The sequence below is a fragment of the Cyprinodon variegatus genome, unplaced genomic scaffold (assembly GCF_000732505.1).
Source record: "Cyprinodon variegatus isolate N-32 unplaced genomic scaffold, C_variegatus-1.0 Scaffold749, whole genome shotgun sequence".
Lineage (NCBI taxonomy): Eukaryota > Metazoa > Chordata > Actinopteri > Cyprinodontiformes > Cyprinodontidae > Cyprinodon > Cyprinodon variegatus.
In genome coordinates this window covers 309,341-323,054 of record NW_015151202.1, presented here as the reverse complement: position 1 = coordinate 323,054, position 13,714 = coordinate 309,341, and the positions used below count along the sequence as shown (strand labels likewise).

The window sequence follows — 13,714 nt, the reverse complement described above, 5'->3', positions numbered from 1 at the left end:
TGCTCATCTGAGGTCGTTCCCCTATGAAAAAAAATGTCATTTTAATCTAGAACTTGTTGGGGCCTGTCTGAGCCTGAACTTGCTGTTTTGTTTGTTTTATCCTAAAAACATAAACAAGGTTTTTATTCTGCCTTATTGGAAGGACTGGAAAACGTCCAAAATCCCTTTTAATTATGCAAAGATTAAAAAGAGATGCCTCTCTAGTGTTTTCTGTTTAGAGACGGCGATCTCATGGGACTTCTCTGAGCGGAAGACTTATTCCATGGAAAAATTAAATCATATTTGCTGTGAACTGACCTTGACTTGACTTGGAGTGAGTCAGTTTTGGCTTTGTTACGGTTATAAAAGAGTTATTTTTGAAACCAAAGGGATGTCTGTATGACTAACCAAGTTGCTGTGTCTTCTTTGCTGATTTTAAAAGATTTGTAAAATAACAGTGAGCTGTTTTGTTTTGTTACCCCAGAAAATCAAGAAGAGAAGCAGCCGGGTACGAATCTGATTGAGGAGGAGACCAGTGGCAGCACATCTGTGTTTAACATCTTTACGCAGGTGCAGATGATCGGTTCTTCACTTTTTATTTGTCATGGGAGCATAAGAACAGACATTTATGTTTATATATTTTTATAAAAACGTAGCAGGTCTGTAGCCGTGTCGGCCTTACCAGACTGTGCCCTCTGGACCAATCACAGTGCGGGAGGTGGGGTTATAATGCTACAGCACTTTTCCATAACAAATCAAGACCTTAGCTGCATTTTAGTTGTTTTTTTGACAGAAAGAGCGGTTATTATCGCTGCTATAAGAGCTTTTCTTAAAAAAAAACCCCCCGATATATTTTAGTTCACATTCATAGTGATCTGATTGGTTCTGAACTGTTGTGTTTGTCCTGCCTTTATATTTGGACTCTACCTACTCCTTTCCGGACTATTTTGTGTAAATGGCGTAAATCGGTTCGGCTGGCAGGTCGTGACCTTTGGTAGCAGCACGTTGATGATGTCATCTTTATTCTCTCTGATCAGATCTGGGTGATGGCTCTGTCTGTGTGCTTCATCTTCACCGTCACCATCGGGATGTTCCCAGCAGTGACCGTTGATGTAAAGTCGACGATAGCGAACGGCAGCAGCTGGGGTGAGTCTGGTTTTAAAGGAGGTTCGGTCAGAGCTGCTAAATGTGCAAAAATGAAATTCCTCTAATATTTGGCAGAAGAATGGCTCTATGTATATCTAAATTAAAAAGCTGCAGCTTGGAGCCAGTTTTTACTCCTCTTAGATCGTCCCCCACACCGTGGGTTTTAGGAAAGCAAACCAGGTATGATGCCCAGGCCTGTTTGACGCAGTATTGGTTGGATGTTTCTGTTTCTGTGGCTCTGCTGAGGTGTTCAGGAAGCCCAGGTGGCTTTGATATGGACCTTTAGGGGTCAGTTTCATGAAGCAGGTTTACCGAAAACTTACTCTGGGTTTTTAAACCTGAAAACAGGGAAACTCTGACTTTTCTGATTCACAAAGAGTTTCCTCAATCTTGGTCTCAGTCACCATTGTAACATTCTCCTCAGAGCTAACCTGGTCTTTAGCAGGTTTTCCTTCAGTAAACTCGTATTGTTCTCTGTCGCTGCTCTCCTTATAACCAGTCACGTTGTTTTATTTCCTGATTTAGTCAGATTTTTGTGCATAAGAAATATATATTTGTATATATCATTCACTAGGTCCGTTACACACATTAGGTTTTAAAACATTGCAAGTCCTTTTAACGAGGATCTTATTTAAGAATTATCAGCACTTTTTCACAGAGATATGAGATTACTTGTTTTTGGTTTGTTTAATATTAGCGAGATGTGGATTATTATATTTCTATTTAGTTACGTTTACAGTACATGAAGAACACCTGAAATTATTCTCAGATTACACATGTATAGATTCATTAATTCTGTGGGGGAAAGGAATTACTTTAGGGTTGGGATTAGGATTCACTCGAGGATAACAACCTAAGGAGTCTACTGGCACAATCTGAAGCTATTCTATGGGCTGATAACAACCATTTACTGGCATGATAATATCCGAAACGCGGCTTCAAACAGCCACTTTGTATTTACTGTGTAAAAGAAGACTGAATCGACATTAAGAGGGACCCATGATGATGCACAGGTTCTATATATGGAAAAACATTTTTAGACTTCATTTTCCCCTGCTGCCAGAAGATTTCACCTAAACGGATAAATAGATTTTATAATTAGATTGTATTTTATGATTGTGTATAGCACTCTGGTCCTGTCAGTGTATATATAGCTAGTTGGTATGGTAAGGTAATGATCTACCATTCAAGAAATAAATCGGTAGTATTATAGTCTTTTGATATGTAGTAGTTTTACTTAATATGTATTCCTGATATCTAAAAAAAAAAACATATTTTCTTTGTCTAAATGACAATTTCAAACAAAATGACTTTCTCCACATCTAGAATAAACATTCTGGATGTCTAGAAATCAATTTCAGATCTCCATATTCCTAACATTACTGGTCAGCATTTGAATTACTTTAACTATGAAAAAAGACAAGCTGATAAATGTCAGACTGGTCACTTAATTTGTGTAAACAATTTTTATGATATATACAACTTAATTCTTACTAGTATATATTTTTCTTACTTTCTAAAATTCAGCTTCTGCTACAAAAATGTAATTAAGAAAATATACTATTATAGGTCTAGGCGTCTGATTTTGATCAGAAAGAATCTTATTTTAGTGATCTACAAATGGAACCGCAGAGGACTCCTTTTAATAAATGTAAAAATGCGCCTGCCATAGCCTACTTTTTATAAACTTAGGCATTAACTCAAGCAACAATCTTCTCCTTCGCCATCTTGCTCTCCTTTGTAGCTGTAGCGCTGTTTCTCTGTCTTTTAAGCATTCTCCCTTTTTTATTTAATTTATTTTGCATTTCTGCATTAAAATCTCTAGTTCCAGTGGAGTGAAATAGGCATTGCCTGTTGTCATGGTGACTGCGCACTCGCCTAACTCTGAAGGGACCTTGTTAAAATTGATTGAACTAATTGAGAGCAGCTGTTATGAACCAAACACTCAGCGTAATTTTAGAGTTGCGGATTTGAATCTGGATTTGTTAAACCTGCTTTGTGAAACAGACCGCAGGTCCTCTGCATTAATGGGGCTGGTGTCTCATCTTCCTCTTCATATTAACCCATATCCCATGTTCAACTTCTGCTGGAAAATAACATCCATGCAGGTCAACAGCAGAAGGTAGGAGCACGTGCTCTAAGATGATGTGGTAGCTGACTGCATTGACTGGACTTTAGAAATAATCTGGACTGATTCTGCAGACTCAGTTACTAGTTACATGCACACAGCAATGTGATTGTCTCCCTGATTCTGAAATGAACATGTAAAAAAGAAAATCAGGATTTCACATAATCGCATTGCCATAGATTCCTCCCCTGCATTTAAACACAGTTCTCTGATCTATTTTATTATTTAACAAACGGACAGCTATGAAGAAACAGGATGTTCTTCTGTCTTAGTAAATAAAAAACATCAACAGTCCTTGATTTTTCAGCCAATATATATGTTAGACAGCAGAGAAACTCTTAGCATCCTCCAAAACCTCAGAGAGGACACAAAGAGATGCAGATTTTTTTGAAAAGCATTGTGTTGATCACAGCAGCAGCCAGGAACATGTAGATAAGGATTTCTTGAATCATGCATGTCTGTGGTGCATGTAACCTGATGTAGAGCTGATAAAGCAGTTATCCTCAGCTATGTGATTTCTGCTGGGTATGTAAACATGCTCTCTCACATCTATTCTTCTACATAGAAATGCAACATTTACTGTTATCTAAAAACGCAGCTTTGGCCCAAAGAGAAACACCAGTTTGTTTCCTCCTCTGCCTTGGTATAATGTTTCAAAAGAGGCCCCTGCATGGGCAATAAGACGGCCTGAGGTTATTTACCCGATCTGTCCTTTTGATGGACTTTAAACTGACCGACTTCTGCAGCATCCATGACCTCTTCAATCGGCTTTGCTTCACTGTCCTTTGATTGGCTGCAGCTCAAACACAACTTTTTCTACCCACACTTCTTCCTTCCACTCAACTTTCTCAGTAAGCATTTAGAATACTGTATATCCCTCTATATGCAATGAGTCTCAGTTTTTTTCCTTTTAAATTGAATTATTAGATTTAATTAACTTTGTAATTAAATGCATCGTTGACTCCATATAAAGTGGCTCCAGTTATCTAGAAAAAAAGTTATGCAAACAACTTTTATATTTTATTTCTGAATGAATACTCTAAAATCTGGTAAATTCAATGTAAGATAAAGCTGCTCCTTTAGAAGAAGTGCTGTTTAAATGAGGATGACATTTTATTTCCACTCAGTCTAGCAGCAGACTCTCCACCTCAGCCTCCATACCGCCATAGATGTTTGCTTTCCAGAGGTATGAGCCATGTCTGTTTTCAAACCCTCCTTGTTTTGATCTGTTTCCAGAAACATACTTCATGCCCGTGTCGTGTTTCCTCCTCTTCAACGTGATGGACTGGGCTGGCAGGAGTCTGACGGCCGTCTGCATGTGGGTCAGTAACGGCACCGACATAGCAGTGTAACTTTAACGGACCAGCTGCGCTTAAAGCGGCTGCCTCTGACCAAACAACAGGCTGTTTTAAGTCGGTCAGTTCGCACACAGCAGCAACATAGAGCCGTGTGAAGCTGCTCAATAGTTTGATCCATTTAAAGGGACTGCAACGCTTAGTAACACTTAGTGCCTGTTCCCCTGCGGTGATGACACCCCCAGGGCTGACAGCTTAATGGCTGCGTCAGATGTTTGCCAGAATAAATCCTGATTCATGTGAAGAATGCTGGAAAAACAAAAGCTGTTTTCCTGGTAAAAGTCCAGAGGAAGAGTTTATTTGCAGAGATCAGGGGTCTGTTTTAGAGAGCAGTCTGTGTATTTTATTACGAAGTTTCTATAAAGTTAGGTGCAAAGGGATAATGAGGCTTTTACAGGTCTGCTTTCCTATCCTTCTCATGGTCATTATCAATGGCCGCGGGGTCACAGACAGCTGAGGGGCCCTCGGTTAAACGCTGAGTCTCCTGGAGTCAGGGAGGCGTTTCTGGATCCCTCTGTTCCAAAAATGTATTTTCTTAACTTTAAGTTAAGCGCCTTGCTGAAAGGAACATCAACAGTGAGCAGAAAGCAAGATTAAAAAAAACCATTTTATTTGAAAACTGAATATTTGGCTTAAAAGAAAAAAAAATCAATTCTGCAAGTGGGTTTGCAGATGGCAGCTGGAGAGGATTATAAGCTTTTATTAGTTTGGCCAAACAGCGGATCAGATGTGGAACAAAACTAAACAAGGGAAGGTTGTAAAAGCATCTTTACTTTTACAAGCTTCCTGTTTGCAAAAGAGGAAAATCAACAATCTGGAAACATTAGGAAGACCTGAAACATATCAGGACAGGAGATCCAAATAACTGCTTAGAAATAAAACCTGCACGCAGAGGAGTTTAAAGATTTTTGCTTAAAAAAGAAGTATCCATTTTTAAATGAGTACTTTGGTTTTGTTTAAATTCTTATAAAAAAAAAAAAGATTATATTGAAAGTTGATACCTTCCTTTTAAAGAATGGAATTACATTTACTAGTTTTAATTATTCCCACTGCTAGTTTCCTTCTTCATCTTTCAGGATGAACTCAAACTTGGACGGCCTCCTTTCCATCACCCTAATTTTATACGCCGCCCCAATGTGTTGGGTGTGGGCAACCCTTGGCTAATTCCTGGAGACAACTTGGAGGTTATCCAGAAAATAAAATGGAACAGTGTGGAAGTCTTAATTTCCTGTGATGTAATAGAATTAGGTCTGGGTGAATGAGTCTGCTTACTGCACGCTGTCCTGCAGAGGAATGCTGCTTCGTCGTTGTCAGCTGTTGCAGAGACACGTGAGGTTATTTATCAGCAGCAGACAGAGATTATCAGGGTCTGTCTAGATTCCTCTGCTTTTGCAGGTAAACGCAGCGTTAACGTCTCCTCATCCTTTTGTTAAAGCTTCTAATTAAACAAAGTGAGAAATGAGAAGGTTAAAGCAGGACGGGTCTGGATCACAGGGACGTGGATGGAGCCATTGAGCTTTCCACTGGTTTAAAAAAAAGCTGCTTCCTCTGGAGTTGAGAGGTTTTCAAACTACTGGAGAAAATGTTGAGTTTATATTGATGATTTCAAAAGTTTTGCACAAATGGTAGTAATTTATAAAGAAATTACTGGAACCTTTCCATCTCTCTTTCTATGTAGATCTAATCTGTTGCTGGTTTTAAAGTTCAGTCTTGTCCCATGTGTGTCCAGCCGGGGAAGGACAGCATCTGGCTTCCTGTCCTGTGCGGCGTGAGGGTGATCTTCATCCCGCTCTTCATGCTGTGCAACGTCCAGCCTCGGAACTACCTCCCCGTGGTGTTTTCTCATGACGCCTGGTACATCTTCTTCATGATCCTGTTCTCTTTCTCCAACGGATACCTGGCCAGCCTCTGCATGTGCTTTGGACCAAAGTAAGGGCTGCTGCTTCACACTGTTCAAATATGGCCTGCAGTGTTATGCTTTCTTAATATTTAATTTATAATAATCATATATTTTAATAGACATTATATTGGTGCTTTAATGATAAAGTTTTCCTGTAGTCTGCTGATTAGCAGCCTGTTCCTGATACCTCTTCCTCCTGCAGGAAGGTACCACAGCATCAGGCGGAGACAGCGGGCGCCATCATGGCCTTCTTCCTGTCCCTGGGATTGGCGCTTGGCGCTGCAGCGTCCTTTGCTACCCGGTTCATGGTCTAAACGTGGATTTTGACGTACATCAGATGACCTCGCCTTCATCGCCTCCGCTTGTCTCGAGTCTGAGTGGAGGTCAAGCCAGAGAAGACTAGAGACCCTCTGTCTTCCATATGTTTTTTTTTTTTAGCAGGGACTCATCCTGGCAATACGAGCTAAAACATTAATTTAATGTTTTTATTTTTTTACTCCAGAGTCAGGAAATTCTTTTAATTTAAACCAAAAGTTTTAGAGAAATTTTAGATACGGATTGGTGTTTAAGCAGCGGTTCTCCTGGTGCATCCTGTGTATAAAATGATGGGTGGGTGGGATTGTTAGAGCAATAGTGCTATTACAGCCTTTGTATGGGATATTTAATTATAACAGAAACCTCATTTAAGGCATCCAGTTAACAGATGTATAAACAGTGCTGTTAGCTGCTGCTCCTAAGCCTGTCAATATTTATAACCAGTTGGTATAATCTGTTAGCTGTGATCATTTAAATATAACAGATGAAAAAGTGCCATTTCATGATGGACTGTTGGATTGTGTGAGGAAACCAAATAAAATAAGAAAAGAACATGATGAACTCTGAAGGGAAGCTTTACTGCAGTCACTATTTACGCTCCCTTTTTAAAACAGAGAAACAAACAATGCAAAGATGAATCTCATCCTAATTTTTGCTTTTTTATTGGGGGTCAGTGAGCAGTGATTTGGTTCCACCCACTGCCTCTGGCATCATTTTGACTATTTATATTGTTTTTTTTTTTAACTGTTATACAAAGCATGTATTTCTGAAAGCAATATGAAAATGAATGAAATCAGAACAACCTGCAGCTATTTGTGACATAAAACCTTAGGAATTTAGTTGAAATGTAATTAAACCTAAAAGTCAGGAAGTGTGCCGTTTCATTCTTAGTTTAGAATTAGATTTTTATACCAGCTAGTTTGTCCTGCAAGTTCTCACTTTAAATTGATTAGCCTGTGTTTTTTTGATAGCATTTTGTTTTTTGTATTCTTTCATTTTACAATAGTAACCAGATTTTAACCGATGAATGCTTTAAAAGCAGAATAGACGCCATTAGATCATTTCATGTGAACAAAATAAATGTATTTTTAAAATAACATTGGCTCCACCTGCTGGTCATTTCTGGAAATGCAGCATTTAAATCTGTAGCTAAGCTTTCCTCTTAGTTCTGAGGCTTAAGGTGAATTTTGATAGAAAAACTAATTGAAAGGTTTTCAGTGATTCAGTCTAAAGAGTGATTTCACAAGATTTGATAAAAATTTGTATTTCTGTAAATCACATTGTATGACTGGATTTTAACCAAAAGACAATTATTTTATTTAATGTTGAGGGGAATTAAATGTATAAGTAAAGGGATTTCTATTTTTCTTTTTCTCGAGGAAACCATATTCAAGGTTTTGGGAGATTCAGAGTGTGGAATTGAGCTGGAGGATTCACCACACATACAGGTCATGAAGTACAGCTCTCCAAAACATCAGTACCAAATGGGAGTAAGGACTAAAAAAAAAAACTTGTCAGGGGTCCAAAGTCCTCTTTATAAATAAAAGTAAAGTTTAAATATGATTCAAAGATCAATTTATTAGTTTGTGGAAAGCCTGGAGGCGCATAGTCAAAGATGCTTTAGGCTTGAGTTGATTTGAGGAGGGAGCCCCGTCATCTGCTGGTATCGTCTCACTGCTTCATCACCTCCAAAGTCAGTCCAGTTCTCTGGCAAAATATTTAGGCTTCATGTACATTTCATTTTTAGCAGCGCTTGAACCTGTCCACTATTCTAAAGGGCTTACTGGCCAACAAACCTCAGATTGTAAGAAGGAACCTTCAAACAGCAGATGCACAGTAAATCCTACAGTGTTAAATATGCAGTGTGTAAGTACATCGACTCTTTTACAGTTATTACAGCAACAACTGGAATAAAATATACACTACCTAGTGTTCTAATTTAACACTAAATCAGAGTGGGACCAAATACAATCTTAAAGTGTTACTTTAACACTACATAATTTACTGTGTGGGTTGAAGTTTACTAAATCAACATGGGTTTTCTAAGCAGAACCAGAGCCTCATCACCTCAGTGCCAATCTATTAGAGCAGACTGACATGTTGTATTTATCTTATTAAATGAACCTTTGATTTTTAATAAACAGTAAGCCAGAATCATTTAAATTAATTCTTAGAATATAGCTTACTAGTATCAGCCTCTTACTGCTTGTTTTAAACTTAAATATTTATTAAAGATGACATTCTCTCATTGATATTACAAAAAAAGTAGATATTTTTAAGCTAACTGAATTTAGGTTTTAGGAGTTTGTAGTCTGGTCCTTTTTCTTTCACTGTAGCGCCATCATGTGGCCAAATTAAACCAATACAAATACACCTCCAGTACATCATTAATTTTTACTCCTAAATGTTTCAAAGTTTAAATCTGATATTTTTAGAAAACATTTTACATTAAAATTGCTTCATAAGATTTGTTCCAAATATTCTCGCTCTTCTGAGTTTTGGAAATAAGCTTTAAAATGATTTTCTGTTCATTTTAATACAAAATCAGTTTTTTAAAAATGAGAAATCTATACAAGCGACCTGTGAAAGATCTGTTTTTTTTTTTATCATTTAAACACCAGATGAACAAAGATGGCAGCTTTTAAATGTTGAATTGAAATAAAGAAAAAAAAGAACAACCAGCAGGACTGTGTATGTGATTTATTCTTAAAATGAACATTTTAATCAAAAATAATTTACCAGAGATATCTTTAAAAGACAGGCTAATGTCTGCAGCCCAGTAAACAGTCCAATAACCGCAACATGCAGCCGTCCGTCCCTTCTGGTGAACAGAACAGAAGCTAAGGCGAGCCTACAAGCAGGAGCCCATCCTTTACCAAAGCACGCTGGAAAGTTACTCCAGACAAGAAAATAGCCATGGTAAAGTGATTCTCTATAAAATGTGTACACTATTTACTTAAATAATTAACACACATGCCTGATTTATAATACGAGAAAAAAAAAAAAAAAAAAGACACTGTACATTATGAGACTTGTGTTTGTAGTTAGAAACTGAGGATGGAATCAGAATAAAAGACACATGCAGCTGTTGGTGAGGAGCTAAAAAACAAACATGGCCGAGTTCCTCAGTGAGGTTGGTGAGGTGCATTAAAATACATTATTCTTCTACTTCTGGGAGGTCCAGCCCTGATGGACAAAAATCTAAGCAGCAGAAAGAATTTAATTTCTGAATGATTGTCGCAGCAGAGCTAAAGCTCCCAGCTGGTTCAAACAGCAAAGACATGAGGCGGGGTCTTCTCCATTTACTCCTCACAGAACAAATCAGAATAAATGAGGCTGGAAAAATACCACAACCTGTCTGAAACTGCAGCCAATTGCTGAAGCTTTTTGGAGGGCATGGATGGGAAAACGGTTTCAAATTAACCACTAGCCTATAGCTGGGCTCTAAAAGCTCCTAACAGCATGCACAGAGCTGAATACTGGCACGTATGCTATGAGACACCAAAGGTAGTTTCAGAGCACACTTCACTATCTAAAAATCACAAACAGACCCCCTTAAAGAACAGTAGGGAGAAACTTGGTGCTACCTGTAGCTCTTCAGTTATCTATACGAAATATTAAAGGGACACAAGGAAAATGTGGAACCTTCTCATGTGAAGGCAGCCTGACCCCACAGGATGATCATAAAAACCGTGCCTCATAGTGTTTCAGATCTGATCGAAAACAAAACATTACAGCTTTGCTTCGTTCCCTGCTCTGCAGGTTAGCTTTCCTTTCTACTTGCGTTTTCACTTCAACAGAACTGACTGCAGGAATTAAATCCTGCTTTTCAGAGTGAATGGGTTAGTAGATCCCTGGGAAAATGTCTGAAGACAGGAAAACATGCACGTTCAAGTGCCGCAGCGTGCATCCGATGTTAGCAGCCACCCACGGCGGTGTCAGTTTTCCTAATATTGAGTGCAGTCAGATTCCAGCAACAATGATGATCAGGAAAAATAAAATTAAAAAAAACAACCAAAGAAACAGAGCATGGCAGAGGATCCCGCAGGATGATGCCCCCGGCTCCTCTGCTCCTTCCTTTGATTGTGCAGCATGTTGTGTGAGGCACCAGGGGGCGATGAAGAGCAGGTCAGACTGCAAGGCTACAGGTCCACAGACAAAGACAGACGGGCGGCAACAAGACTACGCCCGAAAAATAACAAACATAAAAAGAGGGTCAGCTTTGGTGTTCAACTAGTCCCACAGTTCTAGAAGTGGACAGCGTGCGTGATGGGGGGGCCGAAGAGGAGCATCAGTCAGTCTTTAACCTGGTGGGCCGTGAACCCTGTTCTGCCAAGCTGGCTCTGATGGAGTTAAAGACCGTCTGTCTGACACTGTCCTCCATATAATTATCAGCTAGTGGCTTCAAAACCTAAAAGAGGAAGAAAAAAAAAAAACAATAAGCATTGATGCCAAAACAAGGAACTAAAAGAAGAAAAACTTCCATGAAATAAAATTAGGATGCAGTCTCCAAAATGCTTAACAGATGTTCAAATAAAATCATTTAACATTCTCTACATTGATCTAAAGTAGATTATTATTAAACAATTTGCCTTTTTAAGATCCACAAATGGCTGCAGCTCTGCAGGAGTCCACACTGAGCAAAGAAAATCAAAGAATCCGCAACAAAAGGATTGAAAGAAATGATTAAAAAAAGAGGACGTTTCTACACGGGGAGCAAAGTGTAAAGTCTTAGATCCACCAGCTGGCCAGCAGCTAGTTGGTCTTCTTGTAGTTGTTGTTGAGAGGAACCAGAGCTTTGAGTCCAAGTGTTGCTCCTGATGGGAGGGAAGGGAGCAGAGAGAGGGGCCACGCCAGGTGGTTCCTGACAGGCTCCAAAAGTTTGGAAATAACCTGAGGAAAGCATGGAGGAACAGCAGAGTTAAAACCACAACCACTGACATGTAGATGGATGGAAGCAAAGGCGAATGTGAGAAGAGGATGAACAGGAAAATAAAACAAAAGAAAAGTGGGATCTTGTTTGGGTTTCAAGCATAGAAGTGGAAAAGAAAGGAGGACGGAGATCAGGCAGGATGCTGTAAAAGGTGGGCAGGAGGAGGAACGGAAAACGGAGGCCGCAAGTCTCACCTTTCTGACCGTCCTCTGAAAAGCAGGGGAGGCAAGAAGAGACAAAGGAGGAGAAGCAAGAGGAGACATAAGGGACACATCTGATAAAAAACACTGGCTTTGCATGCGTTGGTCTGGCTGAAGGCAGGGTGGAAGGAGAACTACAGAGCACAAAATACTCAAAACACTGCAAGGTTAACCATGATGACCTGTATAAAGATGGGATCAACCTTCAAATGCTACAAATAACAGCAGCAAGGTCAGAAAGCACAATCAACAGCAATGTGGTCAAAAAGCAACAATTTGCAGCCCTGATCAGCAAAGCTGCAGCTTGTTCTTCTGCACGCTGTTCCATTACCAAAGCCACTGCTATGTGTTTAGACCATCTTCTGATCACTTTTTAACATTACTATAAAGTCTTTCCTTTCATTAAATGCATCAAACTAACATTCTTTGTGTACTACCTCAACCAACAGCAATAAAAAACAAAAAACAAATGACAAATTCTTATAACCAACCAACCAGGGACATTTAATGCAGAGGAAATAAAACCCCTTTGCTCTATTAAGTTATTAAAGAGACATTATGCAAGTTTTTACTGAAAAATATCTGTAAAAAAGATTTTTATTTACCCTTAATTTATTCATTAAGGGTAAATAAAAATCCATTTAACATCATTTAATGAGCAGACTGACACCTCAGTAGCTCAGCCCTGATGAATCTATAAGCCTGTAGCCCAATTATCTGAATGTAGTTCTGGTCCGGAGTTAGCATGATGTTTTGCGGATGTTCATGTTCAGTGGGTCCAACCTAGCAAACAATCTAAGCGTTATATTGAAGGTGGATTTTGTGGATGGATACACAGAAGCGACTGGCATCCAGCTTAACTCCAACACTAACGGCAACTCCATGCAAGGTGAAAAAAGTAAAAGACCTTGGCAAGTATGAGCGCGATCTACGAGAACAAGCAGAAGAGTTCTGCTGTTCTGTGTTTTAGCCACCAAATGCAGTATCGTTAGAAAACTATGTCATGCCTCTTTCAATAAAATGATTTAACAATAGTTGTTTGACTGTTTCATATTAAGCTGACAGATGTCCAATTTGGACTGTGCTGCTTTTTACCAGTTCAAAGTCTGATTTAAACTTTCAGAGAGTCTCTATAGCCATGAATTCATTCATTGGAGCGAATAAACCAGCTAGTGTAATATCATACATTAGGTTATGCTTGTCTATAATCAACAGGAAGTAGAGGTAGAAAACTAGAGCAGACCAGACCAATAATGTCATAATATCTCTGTTTCAATGGGGCCAATTTTACTCTATCAAGTATAGTATTAGCAATGGAACGTACCATTAAGAGACATTAAGAAGAAAGTTTGATTTTAATGCTAGCATTAAAGTCGTAGTGAAGCAGCTGTTCAAGCGGTTCCATTTCCGAATTCTCCCGAGTGGTGCCCAACTTTACACGAGTTAGTAAAGTGAATGTGATTGGTTGTTTATCAAGAGGGCGGGGTTGTTGTGGCGGAAGACTCAAGGTTTTTGGTTGTGGCCAGTGCCTCGGAAGCATCTTGCAAACCAGTTAGCAACTTAGTGCTAGTAGGTTCCCAATGGGAAATTATATTGGGACCAAGTAGCACTTAGCAACGACACTGTCAAGGAACGCTATGGACAGAAACAGGCAAGAGGAGGAGAGTTTTGTGTCGGAGGTCGTGGATGAGTCTCCTCCTTCATACATTTTTTATTTAGAGGAGGAAAGCGGGGACAAAGATGTTGTGGAAGAGGACG

At 39.1% G+C, this 13,714-nt stretch overlaps 2 protein-coding genes across 4 annotated transcripts in view; one reads left to right on the top strand and one right to left on the bottom strand.

The window, feature by feature from the left end:
- The window catches only part of slc29a1 (solute carrier family 29 (equilibrative nucleoside transporter), member 1), a 23,209-nt gene extending 15,289 nt beyond the window's left edge, over positions 1-7,920 (top strand). For all 3 annotated transcript variants that reach the window (XM_015395607.1, XM_015395608.1, XM_015395609.1), the window contains exons 9-13: positions 464-549; positions 1,017-1,125; positions 4,490-4,575; positions 6,338-6,537; positions 6,711-7,920. In XM_015395607.1, coding sequence (XP_015251093.1) covers positions 464-549; positions 1,017-1,125; positions 4,490-4,575; positions 6,338-6,537; positions 6,711-6,822 — 593 coding nt within the window. In that variant the 3' untranslated portion in view covers positions 6,823-7,920. The remainder of the gene's footprint in view (positions 1-463; positions 550-1,016; positions 1,126-4,489; positions 4,576-6,337; positions 6,538-6,710) is intronic.
- A 3,497-nt stretch (positions 7,921-11,417) lies between these two features.
- Positions 11,418-13,714, bottom strand: part of LOC107098123 (atlastin-2-like) — a 13,794-nt gene continuing 11,497 nt past the window's right edge. Inside the window, exons 13-14 of the mRNA XM_015395601.1 lie at positions 11,951-11,965; positions 11,418-11,716 (exon numbers count right to left, since the gene is read on the bottom strand). Of these exons, the coding sequence (XP_015251087.1) occupies positions 11,579-11,716; positions 11,951-11,965 (153 nt within the window). The 3' untranslated portion in view covers positions 11,418-11,578. The remainder of the gene's footprint in view (positions 11,717-11,950; positions 11,966-13,714) is intronic.